At 40.7% G+C, this 21,133-nt stretch overlaps 1 protein-coding gene across 2 annotated transcripts; it reads left to right on the forward strand.

Annotated features, from left to right (window-relative positions):
* Positions 1-430: 430 nt before the first annotated feature.
* Positions 431-17,372, forward strand: faxcb (failed axon connections homolog, metaxin like GST domain containing b). 2 transcript variants are annotated; one of them, XM_029452503.1, is made up of 7 exons: positions 431-634; positions 2,609-2,730; positions 5,925-6,060; positions 6,518-6,714; positions 11,087-11,304; positions 13,457-13,573; positions 14,099-17,372. In XM_029452503.1, exons 1-7 carry the CDS (start codon positions 599-601, stop codon positions 14,425-14,427), a joined length of 1,155 nt encoding a protein of 384 aa, XP_029308363.1. In that variant the 5' UTR covers positions 431-598; the 3' UTR covers positions 14,428-17,372. The 2 variants fall into 2 exon arrangements, with proteins under 2 accessions (XP_029308363.1, XP_029308362.1); XM_029452502.1 differs by lacking the exon at positions 431-634 and having other exon boundaries at positions 2,471-2,730.
* Positions 17,373-21,133: the final 3,761 nt, after the last annotated feature.

Raw genomic sequence — 21,133 nt, forward strand, 5'->3', positions numbered from 1 at the left:
TACATTAATTCAAGAGTAATAATAATATAACAGTCACAGGAGACATTTTCTTCGTTATATATATATATATTTTACATATATATATACTTTATATATATATACTTTGACTCAAGTAACATGTTCAATGCAGGACTTTTATTTGCAACAGAGTATTTTTGCAGTGTGGTATTATATAAGTGAAGGAACTGAGTACTTCCTCCACCACTGGTAGTGCCTGCACTGGACAGTTATTCTCACACTAGTTCAGCTGCCTACAATAACAGACAGCCCTGCTCTAATGCGCGCTCCCTAAAGAGACGGGAGTGCGCACCTAACCTGCAGTAGCCATGGCTGCTGTGAGGACTTTAAATACATCACCGTGCCAAAGATTAAACACACACCGGCAGTTCATCCTGTTCTGTGTGAATACTTATCGACCTGGACAACAGTCACCTGTTGACGGGGAGGAGACGGGACTTCCTTTGGCACCAGGGTTTTTGCCCCGAGGCTGCTTCTACAGCATCTTTAGGAAATTGTCTTTCTCCAAGTTTTCCACATCCACCTCTCGGAATGATCCACGAACAGATTCAAAGAACAGCCGGTGGATTTCTCCGTGAAGATGAATATCTTCTTACACTTCAGAAGTTGTTCCAGAGTGAGTCCACTTTCCATTTGATATAATTATATTAAAATACTTTTAAGTTTGCTTTTCTGCACAGTTTTTAATTAAGCATATGCAGTATATTACTCTAAGATTATAGTACTTAATGAGTACATCATTTGTGTTAACCTATTTTAATATGTAGGCGTTTTTTTGAGGTTTTAATCCTTCAAAGGTAAACAAAGAAACAAAAAAAACCAGGAGATATCCTGTAAGCGAAGAAGGCCATGGTCACTTGAGTAAACTGTCAAATACACAGTTTAATTTCTTTTATAAATATCATTCAGGGACTTCGTCATTTAGTATTCTTGGCCAATGGCATTTCCTCATGGTGAGCCACTGGTTTCACTGGGATGCAGGGGGCTCGTCAGGGCGGGGTGTCTCCTCCACCGGAGCAGACAATAGGCCGGCTGCGTCAAGCTGCCAGAGTTTAGGACGTTAACACCGGATGTTGCCCGAGTTCACTGAGAAAATAAAAGTATTAGGATACAGAAAGTAACTCAACGTAACAAGTTGATATAAAATGTTTAGGCTAATGTATATGATTAAAAACATGTTTTAGAAAAGGCTAAATAATAGTATAAAGCACTGAACCAGGTTATTTGAACCTGTTGTAATAAAGAACCAGTTTGAACATTAACATTTAAAGCTGAATTTAGAGCTTCTCAAATGTGCGGATCTGCTGGTTTTCTTATTCTTATACGATGGTAAACTGAATGTATTTGGATTTTGGACTGCTGGTCAGACAAAACAAGTATTTTGAATGTGTCACTTTTGGTTTGGGGAAATTGTGGCATCTGACACTTTATAGACTAAATGATGAATCTGGAAAAAATTAGCAAATTATATTTTATTTTAGCAAAATATATATTGATAATAAAATAAATTAGTTGCAGTCCTGATGACATTAGAAAAGACCATTGTAAGAGTGAAAGATGACCTATTTAAAGAAGGGGCAGGCTATATGCTAGATAATTTGGAGTCCTGACAGTTCCAGTGGAGGACCATGTGCTACAGCAGTTTCAATAGTTGAGCAGTGGAAGATATATATATATACTATATATAGATCTACACATATAAATATAGATCTATATATATATAGATCTACATATATATATATATATATATATATATATATATATATATATATATATATATATATATATATATATATATATATCCATATATATTGATCTATATATGTAAAATGTGATAGAAACAGTGTGAAATGGAGCTATTATTATTAATGTTTTGTTTAAGCTATTGTTTTATATGCTTTTATTGTGAAGCATAATGTTCAAAGATAACATAATATGATATTGCCATGCTTATTTTCCATATAATCAAACATAATGTCAAGTAATAGGATGCAACAATTAAAAAAATAAAACAATTATTATATTTAATGAATTAAACTATAGTAATACTATACTTATTATTATTATTAATAATAATAATAATAATAATAAAAAGACTAATATTATTACTTGTATAACTCAACATTCACAGAACATTGTACCACTTATCAAAATAACATTACAAAACAGCCCCAACAGTGACATTTAGTTTTGAAACGTGTGACCGGAAGTCAAGATGTTGTACTGCTGATTAGCTTAACAATGTTCTCCCAAACCTGCAAAGGAAAGCGGACTGGGTGCAGAGCATCATTCTGGGGGAGGGCGAGTCAACATGTTTACTCCTTCTGATTTTCTGGAGAAATATTAGCCACACCGTCACCATGCCGTAGACACCCCGCCCGGCGGTTGGATGAAGCCTATCGGGGACTACAGCGGGGAGGAAGCGGGGTGGCTGTAACCGAGGGAGGGGAGGATGTACTGGGCTGCTGGCTTCGCCTCTTCTCAGCCGTGTGTGGTTGAACTCGGGCGTAATCACAGCCTGCCTCTCGGGCTGTGCGGCTCCGAGCAGCAGCAGTCTTTGTATGGCTATATCATTGCCGTCCCCTTACAGGACTACGGGGGCATTATGTCGGCTCTGGGCTCGGATTCCTGGTGGAAGAAGACCCTGTACATCACCGGGGGGGCCCTGCTGGCTGCTGCAGCCTACCTACTGCATGAACTGCTCGCCATCAGGTAAGCCCGCACAGCATCACCATCACTTCTTTTTATTCAGCCCTCACAGCTGCTGACACTGACTGATATTGAACCATGGATGGATAATATGGGAGTCCTTCCATAGGATGTTATGTCTGTGCAGATCTCGCGGTGGTTGCTGAGGTTTCAGCCCCTGTGTTCCTCCTCCCAAGGACACGACACTAGATAGAGAGAGAGAAAAACAATATAATAAATAAAAAAATGAGTCACGCGTCCGCTCATGTGCCATTTCCTGTGCCGGCACCTGAGCGTGAACTATGCAGCGAAATACACAGTTAACAAGAAATATTCTAAAAAGACGCCTGCTTTTCAGCTTAGTAATTGAGGAGGATGAATGAGATGTGAGCGATGGAGAAAGTGATTATCTCAGGACTATTATTTGTGCAGGAAATGCGTGCCTGTCAATGGGGGGGATTATATTTGGGAGTAAGTACATCCTGTCACAGTGGCCTGGTAGTGTCTGCTTTCACTCCTTCCCCACCCCCCTTCGTGATAATCTGTGTAACCTTGTATTTCGTGCACAAACGCTGCTGCCATATCACGTGCAGGCTGATGAGGCTGGACCTGCAGCCTGCCGGCATCATCTGTTAATGCCATGTGATGTGTTGTTGGCACTGGCAGCAGCTCTGCCACAGTCAGCTGTATGTCCCCTCCATGAGAGACCCTTAATGTTCTTTAAGTGGCTCTTCAAGGAGATCTCAGCTCCACGTTTAAATGGGCAGAAAGACAAAAGGAGGACATGAGGCATAATATCAGAGTGGATTTGAAATGGTTTCAGCTCCATGTGACTGTGGACAGCGACTTTCAAGACTTGGATCAGTTTCAGCACCACAATACAGTGGACAGAGACACCACAGGCACAGTTAGTACAGTTAGCTACACTTCATAGATTATGCATAATGTGTATACACTCAGTTTCCGGGTTAGTAGCTACACCTAGCTGAAGCTAACGCAGTCTAATACCGTCCTGCAGGAGCTCCTCCTTTCAACAAGGTTATAATGTTGAGTTTTTGTTGAAACAGTTTGAGAGACATTTTGATTCTACTATTTATTTTTTTTGCTGCAGTTTGTGTTGCAGTTGAACTGTATTACATTATACATAGCTGTTTCTGTTATTCAGTCTACCCTCATTTATACACATTGGGTGGACAAAGAAACCTGTGCCAGTATAACGTGATACATTTCTACAGCACCACAAGCAACATCTAGCAAAACGATCTGTGAAAGTGTTGGTTGCTTTGCCACAAACTGGGCTTTTGGACATTTGATGAATGTGATTAATATGGAAATGAGCATAAATCACTGTTATTACACCAAATAAGGGAACATTAGTTTATTAGTAATATTATAGTGTCATAAATAATTGGAGGAAAAAGGCAAAATTGCTTCCAAATTCAAGGTATTTGCCTCGAATAACACAACCGTTTGATTGTGTATTTAAATGCCTCCAAATTCCAGACATCAGGGCAATGATTTCTCAGCTGCACAGTCAGGTTAAAGATGCAGTCAGGATGTGTTGTGATGGATTTACTCTCATTTTCATCTTTAAACTGAGGCCGCTCAACAGGGAGGTAGGTTACCCTGTGAAACTAAAACTTACCCTTCAGGAAGGTTTTATCGCCGGGCTCTTGTATTAGACTGCATCATTTTAATTGTATTAGAGTATGTGACGGCAGGTCATGTTTAAGTCTTATGTAAATGGTAATAAATACATTAATAAAGTTTTTATGTTGTGATCAGGATAACGGTGTAGTCTATCGAATTTTAGATTTTTGTTTGTTTTTTATGCCTTATTCTATGTCCTTGTAGATGGTTATGTGCAGACAGCAGGCATGAGGGACGGATAGCGTCCAGCAGTGTGTGAGCTTCAAGCTGGAGGAGTGTGATGACTCATTCAGTCAATCATTTCAATATTTAAAGAAGCTCTTAAAGCCAGCTCAGAGCTAACAGTGATACAGAAGAGCGGTATCAACAGTACTTTCCACATTTACTCAGCTTGGATTCTAAGAACGCTTTTCTCATTTCAAAGACAACCTACTCCCAAAACAGCTTTGGTTTATGGCTGCAGCTAACAATTATTTTCTTGATAAATAGATTAGTTGTTTGGTCTATAAAATGTCAGAAATTGAAATGATCAGTGATTCATTAGTGTTTCCCAAAGCCCAAGATGACGTCCACAAATGTCTTGTTTTGTCCACAACTCAAAGACATTTAGTTTACTACATAGAGGAGTAAAGAAACCAGAAGATATGCACATGTACGAAGCTGGAATCGGAGAATTTTGACTTTTTCTTCTCAAAAATGAACAAGAAAACATAAGAAATCATTTACATGACAAGATGAGGGGTAAATGTGCAATGTTGGCTGAAATCCTAACACGACCTGCAATTGGCTGAGCATTGCAGATTAACACAATGGATTTAGTTCTTCATGGAGTTCAACCAGGACAACACAATGTAGGTCTGCTGCACTGAGCTATTGTTTGAGAGTTAATGAAGTAAGGCCACTGCAGTGACTCAGAAAATACAAAAAGGGTGTTGGTGGCTGGCTGCTCAGGGACTCTGGGACTAATCGCTTTGTCATCATGCTATTATAAACTACACGTGTGACCCTTTCCTGCCAGGAAGGTTTGTTAGAGCCTCAAACTGACAGAAATCCTGTGCAGAGTTCTGTTTGGTGTTTATCTCACAGCCCTGGCTGACCTAGAAAACAGGTAGTAACACAGCTCGCTCTCAGCCAGACTGACACGTTAACATTTGAATCAATTACCATTGCTGTCTTTTAGGTTTGGATCAATGCTCTCTTTACTATTGTTCCTGCTGGTGTATACACATAGTCAGCTAGGTTAAAGATATCAAAGCTTAAAGAATCAGCTGTTTGCTGCAGTTTATTTCTAAAAATAAAGCATGAAACTGAACATCCACAGAGGATGGGAGAATCAATCAAAGAAAACAAAGCTGTGAGATAAGTGCTTTTGCATTCTGCTTGTTGTCAATCAAATAGTTCCTGTGTCCTGTGGAAACAACATGGAGGCTCCAAAGAAGATGTGTTGTCATTTTTGCCAGACTGTCCGAGTTGTTGTTCCGACTTGAGGGGTGAATTTTTCCGAATATTCCGAACACAAGCTGAAGTAGATTGTTTATATACTAAAGATGTTTTCTTTATCCGTGTAGGAAGGAGCAGGAGTTGGACTCTAAAGACGCCATCATCCTCCATCAGTTCTCCAGGCCAAAGAACGGCGTGCCCAGCCTCTCACCTTTCTGCCTCAAAATAGAGACATACCTGCGCATGGTGGACCTGCCCTACCAGGTGACACTCAGCAGACTGCCTCAGAGTTTATAACTCTAGTAACTGGCTTTCTTTTGTTAGAAACATGCATTAAAACATTGAGTTGAACATTTCTACCTGCGACCTTGCACAACTGGCCGCAGGTTTGCAGTTAAAGAGTGATTCTTTCGTTGTCAGATGGTTTTATTTGAAGACTTTTAGAGGCCCTTTTTTTCATCTGAGAAACAGGTGGAAAAAAAGGTTTTTCTAAATGAGTTGTTGCTGTTTAGGTGATTTTTATTTCAGGAGCGTTTGTTATTGTAATACTAATTCCTGCCTTGTTTCCATCTGTTCTTAACTCATAAACACAGCAGAAGAAGACAAATGGATCACCAGATTATTTAAAATCTCACTTCCCTCTCGGGGCTTCCGTAAATAACATATTTTAGTCCCAAAACATGTATGTAGAAATCTCATATGAAGCTGTTTCCCTCTGCAGAACTACTTTGATGGGAAGCTGTCGCCGCAGGGTAAGATGCCGTGGATCGAGTACAACCACCAGCAGGCTTCAGGGTCAGAGTTCATCGTGGACTTCCTGGAGGAGATGCTGGGTGTCAACCTCAACATTAACCTCACCCCGCAGGAGAGAGCCGTGTCCCGAGCTGTCACCAAAATGGTGGAGGAACACCTGTACTGGTAGGGGACTCAAATGTGGACTATGTCCTGTTGCATAAATTACTACTGTGTGTTTATTAACATGTTAGAAACTATGATTCCTCTTGCTGCAACTGTGTATGCCAGTGAATTCAACTTTTAGCTGATTTTAAAGGCCAGATTAGTGATTTTTCTTTAATCTGATGTAATTGTTGTGTTTGAGGGCTAAAGTTGTGCATTTGCTGATTAGAATATTTACATTTATATTTACATATAAATGATAAAATACATATTTTAACGCCTAAGCTCTGTTATACAGTATTAGGAAGCACCTACACATGCTGCTGCTAGGAAATGTTTACCACTCCTCCCACGATCACAGTGGCTCTGTGTTTTCCATTACACACACACACACACACACACACACACACACACACACACACACACACACATACACACACACACACACACACACACACACACGCACGCACGCACGCATGCACACACACACACACACACACACACACACACACACACACACACACACACACACACACACACACACTGATCTAAATGGTGTGATCCAGTGTGATGTGCCCTATTCTCCTCTATTTAATAATGTGGGCACACCGTAAAGGAAGAGAGTAAATGAGGTTGTGTAATCCCGCTTCTTAATGTGTTTAAAAATGTTATAATTGTGTAACATATCCTATGAATGTGAGATTGCACATTTTGTGTGTGTGAAAAGGGAATTCAGTAACATTTCTCCAAAGCTATAGAGGTCATGCATACATCCTGTGTCTCCTCCTTGCTCCCTGTTCTCTGCTCCTCCCCCACCCTGTGTGCCTGCCATGTTCAGACCTATTGATTGAATTATTTATGTCCGGGAAGGGCAATGTGGAGGCTTGGTTGCTTTCTGAAGGGCTATAGAGCTACTGGCCAGGAGCACTAACCGATGCTTAGGTCATTCTGTACACACACTGCTTCCCACCAGCCCTTCTGGTCGATACTGCTATAAAAATAAGATAACAGGAAACTGAAGAGCTCGCAGCTGAAGCCACTGCACTTCATCCACCATTACCTTCCAAGCAGCCATTTGAATTATTAGTTTGTTAGAGATAATAGTCAAAGCCAACTTTGACTATTATTTTTTAAAGACCACTAGCCTTTCAAAAAATGTATTTCATTGTTTTTATTCTCTTAAAGGGATTGTTTAAATTGTATCGATACTTATCCATAGTCAGTGTATTACAGACATAGATAGAAGCAGACAGGAGTACCAGCACGGAAGCTAAGCAATGTACTGCTGTGGACGGGGGCAACGACAAAACATATTTTAGCCACCATAACACAATCAATATCAGTTTTACCTTGCAGTCCGACAGCTCTTTCCCCGACGGGGAAGTGAAGCCGTTATCTACGCTCTCTCCAAAGCCACCAGACTCCATTGACATAAACAGTCATTTTACATGGCAGAACTCAGAGTTGCTGGTCTCCCGCTGCCTCGATCGGTTAGTTTGTTGGTGTTATTGTGTGACTTTGGTGATTCTGAACTAACCCTTTTTAACATACCAAAGTCACACAATAACACAAACAAACTTCAAATGCTGTGTTCTGCCAGGTAAACTTATGTTTTCAGTTCCAGGTACAACGGGTTCTGCTGTTAACCAACAACTTAACCTATAAAGTGGTATTATGTCAGAGATTTGTACAGCTTGTTCCACTCCCTCAGTATCCAAAATAATCAATAAATGCAATTTCAAATCTAAATACGACAAATTGTTTCCTCTAACACTTTTATGAAATTAAATGAAAACACAATTAGTTGGTCTAATTAGTTTTTCTTTGGAATCTTAAATAGTATTTTAACACAAAAAAGCCAGACTGCTGATGATTTTGTGAGTATTACAAAATGTATTATCTCATATTCAAAATGGTTCCTTTATGACTTTTACCAAAACAGTTGTTACTCAATATCACCATCTCATGAGTCACAACCATAAGTGGGGAAAACCTACTGAATTGAAAAGTGCAGAAAGGACAAAAAACTGACTTCATGCTTTTGATTTGATATTTTAATCTGCTTAACAGGTTTTTTTTCCTAATCTTGAAACAAAGGACTTTATATCCTCTTGGGACAACAGACCAGACAATGTATCAGGAAGTAGTTTATGGTCCCCGCCCAGGCAGTCACCACTCCCAGATGTAATGTAGGTCAGATGCTTTAATTCAATATGCATTGAGCGACCAGTCATCTAGAGTGCTCCAGAAGACTGCAGGCCGGAGACAGAAGCTGCTTTACGGTCGTCTCACGGCTCAGGGTCAGCCACTACTGGCAGAATAGTGACATGAGGCTTCCAGGCGTTCAGACGAGCTGTGGGAGAAGCCCAGTCCTGTATTTCCAACGAGACGGTGTGAGAAAGGGGCACTGTGTAAGAATAAAGCAGCTTAATCTTATTAGTGTCTACACACACAAGCAGATCGGCTGGAAAACAAACAGCAGAGTCGACAATAAGTGTACCAAATATAAGAGACAGTTACCTTTATCTTTATGTGTTAATGACATAAAACAACGGTCTTCTATTGGTTTTCTTTATTACATCTGTAATGGTCACAAATGAGGAGATAAACAGAAGCGGGGTTAGAGAGGGATTTTGAGTTTAGCTTGTTTGCACACACTGGATCTGTCTGTGAGACAAATCTCTACCTGACGTCAGGATGGATCATGCAGCTGCACATGTTTCCTGTTTCTAGACTTTAACACAAGCAAGACAGAATCTGAATGACTCATCAAAGAGACGATGCAGCAATAAGTTTTAAGATGTTTTTGTCCAAGAGTTTTTCACTCCAAATCTGTAATGGAATTTCTGGGATGAATACACTGTCACTGTTTCTCTTAAGCATAAGCATTTCCTCATGTACATCACATGCAGCCTGAATATATGATGGTGTCTCCTTGAGAGCAGTATTGCTTATGAATAGGAAGTGGTGGTGCACATGTTTTGTTCAGGATGAGGTTAATTGTCAATAGACTTTGTAGTTGGCTGGACACAGAGGCTGAACCTCTGATGGAATTAGTCTTTTTGTTGACACTACAACACCCTGCATGTTCGATTCATGACCAGCTCAGTCGCTTCCTTTTTTACAGAAATGGAATTGTTTACAAGGAATTGTGTCCTAAATAATTGCATTTGGTATCCTGAAATTATAACTTCTCATCATGTTAAAATGAAGACTTTGCACTCTTCACATCTGGAACAAGGTGAAGGAGAAGGGCACTCGGAGAGCGCTGACCTCCTGCTTCTTCATTAGCCCATGCTACACCCTTCCACCAAGTAAATCAAGTAGAGTTTCTGTAATCCTGCTGATAAACAGACGGACCGAACTGAAAAACATAACCTTCTTGGTGGAGTTATCTATTGGCCATTAGTCCCAACCAGTGGGATTCCAGCCCTTGATATGAATTGGGAACAGTGTTTTCTGCAGTGACGATGTCGCCTCAAGCTGGTTCACATCTGGTGAGGCTATTAGAAGGTGTAGCATCTTTGGTGGCAATCCCTTCCTTCAGCGGCAGGCTCCTGGCGCTGGTGAGATTGCGTGTATGCTGAATGTGTTAACTTTTGTCAGTTTGGTAATCACTGAACTTTTCCTTGCTGCTGTGTAAATGTTGTTTTGTTTGCTGATACAAAAGGATTCTTTCTCAGCAGATGGAGAAGTTACACATTGATGTTACAACCAAAAAGATTTGCTGGAGAGCCTGAATTGCAAAGATTCAATATTGTTGTATTTAATCTTTATAATGATACAACTAGCATCAACATTTTTTATTTTTGGTCACCCATTTGTATTTTTATCAATACTTCAATAACAGAAAATACATCTATACACATCCGTGATACTGCCAATAAGACTCAATGCATAACACAACTACTAAGACACACAGCAACAACAACACGCACCAACTCAAAGCCTGTGTTATACATACTCCTTATAATTATTTGAAATGTTATATAATTGAGAAAAGAAATCTCATAGCAACTCATCCAATACATGAAGTGGGATGGATAGCTCTACATCCAGTCAGATAATGTTCTACACTATTATATATATATATATATATATATATATATATATATATATATATATATATATATATATATATATATATATAAATATATAAGGAATTCCGTGCAACCATTGCTCGATAAAGAACTAGTTCTTCACGGAGGCAACAGAAAAAGACCCTCTGACTTGAATAATGATGTCTGCCTTTTAAAATGATAGTTGACAATAAAGTATTTCTGGGGTTTAAGTTATGAGGCGGCAGATCTGAGATGTAAGTAGTTCCTGCTCTGACACAATGAGGTAACCAATGTGACGTTAACACCGTGCTGTCTGCTGTGTGTTCTGTCAGGACGATAGCCTACTGTCAGTGGGTGGACAACCTGGAGGAAACTCAGAAGCTTCTAGCGATGAGCGGCCCCCTGAGCGACACACTCAAGTGGCTGCTGAGCCACCTGAACAGCAGCATGGTGCGCAGGGAGATGTACGGCCATGGCATCGGACGCTTCTCTAAGGAGGAGGTCTACGCACTGATGGAGAAGGACATGAGGACGCTGGCCACCCTGTTGGGTAGGAAGCATGCTGTGTGTGTGTGTGTGTGTGTGTGTGTGTGTGTGTGTGTGTGTGTGTGTATGTGGACAGGCATTCCTTTTTTCTCTTCTCCAAACCTTTGCCATTCAAATGTACTTGGCTCATCAAATGTATGAGCAGGGATTAAACTCTGTTGTATAATCTGATAACAGCGTTAACCAGGTTTTTGATTTGGGATAATAGAATTACACACTACAGTACACATCTGTGGCCATTAGTAGTAAAAGCTCTGTTGTGTTTCTAAAAGCGCTGGATAATCTCAAATGTATTCAGAAACTCAGTTTGGTGGATTCGTTCGTCTAAATAAAATTGTTATGTTTTTTTCCAGGAAATCAGAAGTAAATATCAGTGGCAGCAGGAAGTGTTGTTCCCCTTTGTTACAGCATTGCTCGGCCATAATGACCAAAGTGAAAATAGTTGGAGGACTCTAATGAAGCATTAGTATCAATGACTAATAGACCCTGACAAGTTAGTTCTGAACATATATGCTCAGTCATTTCCTGGGATAAAGGAATGTTTTATAATATTAATAAATAATCAAATGTAGCTCGTATGTATTTTATTTCCTTGCTGACAAAATACCAAAAACTCATTCATGTCAAAACAAAGCCTTTCTGTCATTGCCTCTATGTTTGTTCTGAGGTATAGAAGAGATGAATTAAAACAGGAAGCTTCTGGATGCCAGCTGCAGGGAAACAATATCAGTGTTCAGATGGAAACAAAGAGTCAGATTCTGAAAAGAAAAGTGATTTGCATCGATCTGTTTGTGCCATTTCAACGAACAACCACTTGTTGTAAAACGGAAAGTTATTCCCGGAGTGAAAGCATCAGTACACTCAGCTTCTGCTTTAATGTTTTCCAGACTCGAGTAACACAAGTGTGAATTTAAAATGTGGTGTTGCTGCCAAAAGTGCAGCTCTTCCTGTTTCAAGATGACATTAGTTTCATTTGAAGTGTGTTCTCTGACGGGACAGGGAAGCAGAAGATCATTGAGTCATATCTAAGGCCACAGAGACTTATCAAATATTTGTTCTTGGCCTTACTGTAATGTTTCACTACACATTTGTATTTAACAAAAAAAATACATGATAGTCAGTGATAGGGGTAATGTCTAACTTTGTAAAGCATTATAAAGGTGATTCCCAACCAGGGGTGTGTATCCCTCCACTTCTGCAGTTGTCATATGTAGAAAGATTGTGTAGCAGCTCAACTAAATAAAACAAATACAATAGAAATGATGTTGTATACAGTAGCCTAGGCTCTATTATACATTACTATCCACATATTTGTGTTTAGGAGGAAAATAACTATGCAAATAGAACCTTCTTAAATGGTGATGCTGAGCAGTAAGCTACAAGCTTCGATAGGCTGCACACATCTTCCACTAGCATGCTGTTTAGTAACAACACTTGGAAACTACCTATAAACCTACAAGCTATCAGAGAAGCTGAAATAGTTAGCTACAAGTAATGGATATAGTTCATAGTTAGCTAAGGGAGAATAAACACGTGACGCTTAAATGGATGGATTAACCTATTGAAGTAATTACCTAGTAGGCTATTAATCCATAAACAGACAAACGAATAAGCTGAAAGTAATGGATGAAGAGAAAGGGTCATGGATAAAAATTGATTAGCTAAAAATAATCCGTGAACAACAGTTGAAATAGGCTAGTTAGCAAAAAGTAATACATATTAAATAGTTAGCTAAAATAATTGGATAAATAGAAATAGTTAGCTAAAAGTAATTCAAGAAACATAACACAATGGATAAATGGTTAAAAGATCCAGCTTCTGCCACTCAAAGTGTTAGCTATAGGAAATGATATTGTGACATTATCTACGTAGTGTCGTGTTACTAAACCTCCACTCAGTTGATTGATGGGGTGGTGTTGATGAATGTGTACTTGAGTTCATCTGAGAGGGCTGTGGGGAAGCTACTGGCAAAATCGTAGGAAACAACTAATAAAGAATTGTATTGCTTATTAACCACCTTTTTTACCAGCTCCTTGAATATTTGAACACTTGAATATTGTTTTACTACTTTAGATTCTTGTGTAATTAATAAAGTAAGTAAAATATTGTTCTAAAGTTCTAAAACGTCCTATTTCTGTATATTCTCTGTCCTGCAGGAGATAAGAAGTACTTTATGGGCTCTAAGATGTCGACATTAGATGCTACAGTGTTTGGACATCTAGCCCAGGCTATGTGGACTCTGCCCGGGACACGACCAGAGCAGCTCATCAAAGGTCAGTGGATCTGTGCAGTACATGAGTGGAACACAATATTCTTATAATGAACTAAATTAATCAATTAAATGATTGCATATTAGATATTGTTGCTTTAGTTTGAGCTTTATTATCACCCTGTTTTGCAGTATATAAGAATCCTTTACATATTTTTCCTTGCAGCCAGTAGATGGCAGTGATATTCTGCTGCAGTGCAGAGTCGCTGACACAGGCTTTGATTGTTGCTTTCAAATCTTGCACAGAGTAGGGAACACTTGAGCCTCTTATCTTTTTGGAGTGCAACATCGGAGCTTGTAATGTCACAAATGAAGGTTCTGTGTTGTTGCTTTGATAATTTCTGATGAAAGGGCTCATCATGAATGAGATATCACAAAATATGCCTCAGAAAGTATCCCAGATGTATTGTCTTCCTCTGTATCAGACTCAAAAACGTCAGTAAGCACCATGTAGTGCTCCCTCCTGCTGGTTTTATCTGTACCTGTAAAGCGTGTGCATATGAACCTGCTTTGTCTGATGTCTTTACAGGGGAGTTGATCAACCTGGCCATGTTCTGCGAGAGGATGCGGAGGAGGTTCTGGCCCGAGTGGTTTGTGGAGGTGGAGGATCTTTATTTTGACGGAGACACTGAGAGCAGCAGCGGTGGCGTCTCCCCTACAGCCCTGCTGGACTTTGGCCTCTTCTCCAGGACTGACACTCTGGAAGACAGCGACGCCAGCAGCCAGTTAGCCGAACACATACACACGCACACACACTCTCCTGACTCTGACCACTCGCTCTTTGATTCGGACGTGGGCACGGGATCTGACAATGACATTCAGCTTAAGGAGGAGTTCATTCCCGACCTGGAAGTTTGACCTGAAGATGGCCGTGATTGGCTGACTGACTGACAGGAGACGAGGACTGCGTCGGTTAGTTTGAAAATCTGGACAGGTTGCCAGACTCTCACGGCTGAAGAAACCTTTCCAGCTCCTCCACCTCTAATACCCAAAACTATATACCTTACTGATGGACACACTGGGTATTAACATGCAGAGCATACAAACTGAACCTCATAACACTCATGCTATTGTATGTTTTGCCCCCTCCTGTAACATCAGAACTGTCCCTGCGGCAGTTTCTCTTTGCCTTATTTGTCTCGTCTTAAGATACAGAAGCTGGTCCAAAAGGTTAACAAAAAGGAAACATCTCATCTTGTGAAAAGTGCGGCAGCGACAGAAGAGCGGTGCAGGCAAGACAGGTGGCACTTCACTTGCTATCACACGATGCAACTAATCACCACTCCGCCACGTGTCTTAACGCACAAACCCATTGGAACAGGTGGAGATTGATCATGTGGCTGAAAGGAACAGCTGCCGTCTCTCGGCTGTTAACCATCCGTGTACTGGAGAGGAAACACAGATGAGGGCCAGTCCATGATCTAGATCGTTTCTCGTGTCATTTCCTTTACGTTTAAATGTATGTGGGAAGAAGCTGTATCAAAACACTGGATGCACTCGTTGTCCTATGGAATAGAAGTCAGAATGAAAGAGGAGCAGATTGGTGCCTGTTTCATTTAACGGGTATTATCCCTTTTTCTCTCCATTTAGTAATTATTTGTTTGCACTTTGTTATTACGGAAGTTTCGATCATTGATTTTAACATCTCTTTGGTTTCATTAAAGCGCTGCGATTGGTATATTTGACCACTAGATGGAGACAGCAGTCAGCCTGATGTTTATTCTGTTACATTAAGGTCATTCTATGCTGGGAACCTGCAACACAGCAAATCATTTCTCATGAAGTCCTAAACCTTAATATGGTGGTTCCCATTCACAGGTGTCGGTCTGTGTGCAGGTGTAATGTTTATGCATACTTACAAATCAGCCTTAGTTCTTTCAGACTAAAGAAATGGGTCAAATCAGTTTTTGTTGTGATATAATTTATTATCAGTGCCACTTTATTTTGTATTATTATTTCTATATGATCTAATGTGTCAAATATATATATTTTGTTAATCTTTGTTTTTTCTCTCAAAGAGAGATGTTATTTTGCACTAGTGGAAATGTATTTTCACCTTATTTCAATGGGAGCAATCTGCAGTGGAGGTAAAGAACAGTGTCGGCCAGATGAATGGAAACATAAATGTGTATTTCTGTAGTACAGGACGCTGAGTGTTCGGATCATGATTGTGTACGTGAGTTTAACCGGGTGTGAATGTCAGTTGATGAACTCTTTGCAGAGACAGTCAGAATACCAAATCAACAGAACTTAACATCGCTAGTTGATAACCCTCGTCTATAAAATGGACTGAAACGTCTTGGGAAGGGTTTCGCTTTTGTCTGTCACGTTAAGCTTGGTCGACGTGCTTTTAATGGCAATATGATTACTGTAAAAAGATTGTGGTGCATATAGAGTAGATGTGACTTAACTTTAAAAGGGTCAGTTCACCCAAATTACAAAATACTTTCTTACTTAAAGCTGTTGAGCCATGCAGATAGTTTTGTTTTTATTTCTCCAGGTTTTGTCTGTAGGATTTCTGCCAGAATCCAGGCCGACGATAATCCAATCAATCTATTCGTTGATTAGTCGACAGAAAATGAATTGATAATGATTTTTTGTGCAAAAATTACACAAATGTCATTGTTCCACCTTCTCAAATGTGAGGATATACTTTTCTTTACATTTTTAATCTATTTTAAATGATGTTGAGGTTTCTGCATTTAGTACTTTTAATACTTAAAAACAATTCTGATTGTACTTATATACTTTTACTTAAAGGGGACATATTCATTCTCATTTTCAGGTTCATAATTGTATTTTGGTTTCCTACTAGAACGTGTTTACATGCTTTAATGTTCAAAAACACATTATCTTTCTTAAACGGTCTCTGAACATACCTGTGTTCAGCCTCTGTGAGAAACGCTCCGTTTTAGGGCCTTTCTCTGTTTAAGCCCCCCACCCTCCCAAAAAAACCCACGCTCTGATTGGCTCGTTGAATGTTTTCTGACCGAGGCAGCCCACAGAAAACTTACTGGGTGTCTTATTTCACAGTGTGTGGGTTGGTGGGCCCTCCAGATACCCAAATGTACGTGCACAAGCACGGAAAGAGTGAGTTTTTCCGGACATGTCCCCTTTAAGTAACAATTTCAATGCAGGACTTTTACTTGTAGTGGAGTATTTTCACAGTGTGGTATTAGTATCTGAATACTTCCTCCACCACTCACTAGTTGGTGACCATAATGGAGCATTTCTCTGCGTAAAAACATGACTCCAAATGAAAGCATCTGTTGCTCCGTGTCTGCTAGATGGAAGTGTTTGCTCACAAGTTTGCCATGCCGACTTCAAAGTAAGACTGTCTGCATGGCTAAATACCACTTTGGGTAGATTTTGCAGTTTGGGTGAACTTTAAATGAGAAGCCTGGATAGATAGGTGAGTTAGTGACAGAAGGCCACAGTTTGAAACTTGGACTCCAGAGACAACCTTCTTCCATCATGTCGCCCCGTGGTTCACATCCCGACCCCCCCCCCCCCCCCCGCCTGGATTGTGCACTTTTCAGTCGCCTCATCCAGTCTGGGCATCATATAAAGTTGGACTGCTTTAATCAAGCCATATTAAAAGTAAATGTCTTGTTATTGGAACCATGTCATACCGCTGGGGTAATGTAAATATTGTATGTGTGACAAAGCGTACCATACTGTATGTAGAGCTGACTGACTGATCAAACTACCTTGGGTGTGCAGTCATAAGCGACAGGCGCGACTGGATGATTTCAATAAAGAATAGCTGTGACAATTTTAAACAGGCCGTCGTCGTGAGTTTAATTTGCATCCTTATTATGTGTCTCGGGTTAATAAAATGTGTTGATGTCATGACGCTGCTTTATTGAGCTCTGCACTGTAGTTTAGTAATCATGATAGCCCACGGATTGCGATATATTGTCATATCTCTGACTGTATTTTATGTGTGTGTGGTTGTGTGTTTTCAATCAGGCTAACAAGTTGTAATCATTCAGGTGCGGAGGGTTGCTGATTAAGACTCTGCCAGCTGCCAGAGGCGAGACGAGGAGGAGAGAGGAGCAGCAAGAGGAAAAGTTACAAGAGAATACATGAGGGGGATAGGAGGAAGTTGAGCCAGGGCAAAGAGGCACAACAAAACGGGGAAGTAACCAGGAGCTAGAGAAGAAGGAGCGATAAAGAGGGGGAGAAGAGCAGGTGGTGGAGAGGAGAGAAGGGGTGAAGAGGCCAGCGCCGAGGAGTGAAGGGCTACATGGGAGTCGCTAGGGAGGAGGAAAGACGAAAGGAGAATCAGGAGTTTTTGGAGGGGAGAAATGGAAAGTTTAAGAGGAGGAGAGAGGAGGACGGCATAAGGGGAGGAAAAGGAGAGAAGTCGATGGGGAGGAGATAAAGCAGACAAGAAAAAGAGTACGAATTAGAGGAGAGGAGAGGAGGAGGCGGCTGGGCTAGGGGCCCGGGGAGGAGAAGCGAGGGCCACGGATCAGGAACCAGGCTCCCGGGGGATGGAGCAGGTGCAGGCTGCGAGCGAGGCCTTTGGGCCTGAAGGGGCTGCCAGAGCTTAAAACAATCTGCACTGCTCCTTTTTTAATTTGGCTCTCTGAACAGCCCACCCTCCACACTGACTGTCTCTCTCCCTCTCTCTATGCTTAACAGATCAGCGATCCACAAAGAGGGGTAAACACACACAGAGCGAAATTAAAATCGGAACTCCCCTGGCACGGCAAAACAAATTAGAGCAAACAAATTACAGAGAGTCAACACACAAACAGTGGAGCATCTGTGGCTCTCTGGACTACTGGAGCCGGTGGCTACCTCCCACACCACCACCACCACCACCACCACCATCTATAGTACATGCTCACAATAAACTCTGTGTCAATCCTACACACTCTTAGCATATTCTCTTCAAATCCCGGTGACTGTCTGCTCACGACAGTCCTCCGTATGGTCTTGGTTCGGGAAGTTTTCAAGAGACATTTTCTTCTTTTGCATGATTTAGAATCAGGTTCAGAAGGTTTAAAAATAGGCTTCATGGTGGGTGGATGTATGTTTATGAGCATCTGTGTTTCATTCATAAATACAAGTACAGTAGTCAGTACAGTCTTGAATAACAATGAAGCTGTGTGGATTTGAGTCACATTACCTAAACTCGAGTCACAATCGAAAATCTGCTAATTTAAGACTCGACTTGACAAAATCAAAAAAGACTTTGAATACAGAATTGAACACCAATGGCTCATGACTTTACTTGGACTTGAGCCTTTTGACTTGAAAACACTTGATACCTTCCCCCAAGCCCAAATATGTAAATGTATGCTGTTTAAAGTGTGCCACAAATCAATTAATGTACCTTTGTTTCCTGAATCAACTAACCTTACTCTATTTATCAGTCAACACTTTATTCCCCAGATCCACTTTGTTTGAACTGATCTCACAGCCGCCAATCAAATGGCTGTTCCAAATTTCATGGCAATCTATCAAATTGTTTTTGTTTTTGTTTTTTTGCGCACCCTCATGGCTGCGCTAGAAGAAAGAAAAGAGGCTCACCAAAGTCTATAGGATTCCTGCTCTCTGGGCCACGAATGACTGTACAACATTTCAAGACAATCCATCTTGTCAAGATGTTTCAGTCTGAAGCAAAGTGGAGGACCTGCGGACCCACTGACAGACCGACATGCAGTTGACAAATAACTTGCAGCTTGTATTCTGTGTGTTCCCAGCCATTCTCGGGCCAGTTTCAAAAGGCATTGTAGGAAATATTGGGACTCGTTAAAGGATAATTCCAATTTGTTACAATTAGTTAGGATCTTATTATGATCTTAGGTATGGCCATCATTACTATCATTTACGTTAACATTGTACTCATCAAAAATAATTGCTAAGATTTGGGGTAAATTAAGTTGAACAGGGAAAGAAAGACAAGCATAGGGTGATCAGACATTTTGCAATAGATTAAACCTATAAACATTTGACCAATTTGTGATAAAATAAAAATATCCTTTAAGGTGAAGGAATGAATCATGTAACATTTTGCAATTAAGAAAATATTGAGGGAACATTTTTATAATTTGTATCTAGGAATCTGTATACATTCAATGAGTTTTGTGTTTACATGTATCTTTTACTGTGTGTGTGTGTGTGTGTGTGTGTGTGTGTGTGTGTGTGTGTGTGTGTGTGTGTGTGTGTGTGTGTGAGTGAGCTCAGTTGGTCTTGGCTGGCCCTCTCCCTCGGCCCTGTGGCCCCTCTGGCCCTCTGGCAGTGGCTGTGGCCTGTCCATCTGCCTCCTACTGTCTGGGTCTGGTGGGACAGGGGCCATGGAAGACCCCCCGCACCCCTCTCAGACCTCCCCCCGTCGAACACCCTCACCAGCCCCCAGGCCAGCTGCTCAGGCCTCAGTATCTGCACAACGCTGCCAGGTGGGCCCCAGGACACGCAGTTGGACCCCTTCACATACACACATGTACACGGAAGAGCACACAAACACACACACACTCTCACAATACCAACACATATGCTCAGTAAGCCTCTTTACAAATGGAAGCCATACAACACACATGGTTACACGGGTGGCCCACATGAAAAGACTTCCTCATGAAAACACACACACACACACACACACACACACACACACACACACACACACACGCACGCACACACAAACATGCACATCGTGTGTGTGCCAAGCCTTTAACATACAGCCTTTGCAAGCTCAGGTGTTTCCCACAGCACCCTATAATGGACTGAGTTCACAGAGGTGGGACACCAACAGGTGGCGCTGTTTTCTTTACTAATTACAGCTTTATTTATTCATTGGCATGTGGAAGCTTCCAGATGACTTTGGCTGGCCTGCTCATTTACAGAATCCAATGTGTATGGATGAACGTATGTGTGTGTGTGTGTGTGTGTGTGTGTGTGTGTGTGTGTGTGTGTGTGTGTGTGTGTGTGCGTGTGCGTGCGTGCGTGTGTGTTTTCCATGAGGCTTTATTGTCTCCCATTGGGCTCAAGCCATCACCTGCTTTTTAGCACTCATAATATACCTTGCAGTATTTTTTTGTGTTCTACCTGTGAGTGTTTTGCTTTACTGGAACAAAATTAATTATGTTATTAATTACATCATTTGTGTCATTCATGTCACTAAACAGGACTTCCTAAAAACTTGGTATATCACCCTCATGCTCTGATACGATACCCTGCGTGCAGCTTTGTAAGAATACAGAACACAAATCTTGAATTATTTTTGGTTTGAAAGTTGGACTGAGTGGCAAAGTATTGGTTAGTTTTATTTCTAAAGCTTGGGAAATTGATAATACACGCATACAACATGAGATCAATTCATTTGATGCATGTCAAGTATGAAGCCATACAGAATATATTATTTATGTTTTCCTATAATTTGCAGGCTATATTTGGTCTCACACCTGTTCATGGAACTAATTAGTCTTCCCCTTTAAGCCTGTTTGTGTTGGGTATCTATTAGTGCAAGATACTACATTAATATCAGAATACATTTTTCCCAAGTCCAAACAGGGTTCCTGAGCTAACGATTAATTAACAGACAAAGAACAGT

The sequence above is a fragment of the Cottoperca gobio genome, chromosome 16 (genome assembly GCF_900634415.1).
Source record: "Cottoperca gobio chromosome 16, fCotGob3.1, whole genome shotgun sequence".
NCBI lineage: Eukaryota > Metazoa > Chordata > Actinopteri > Perciformes > Bovichtidae > Cottoperca > Cottoperca gobio.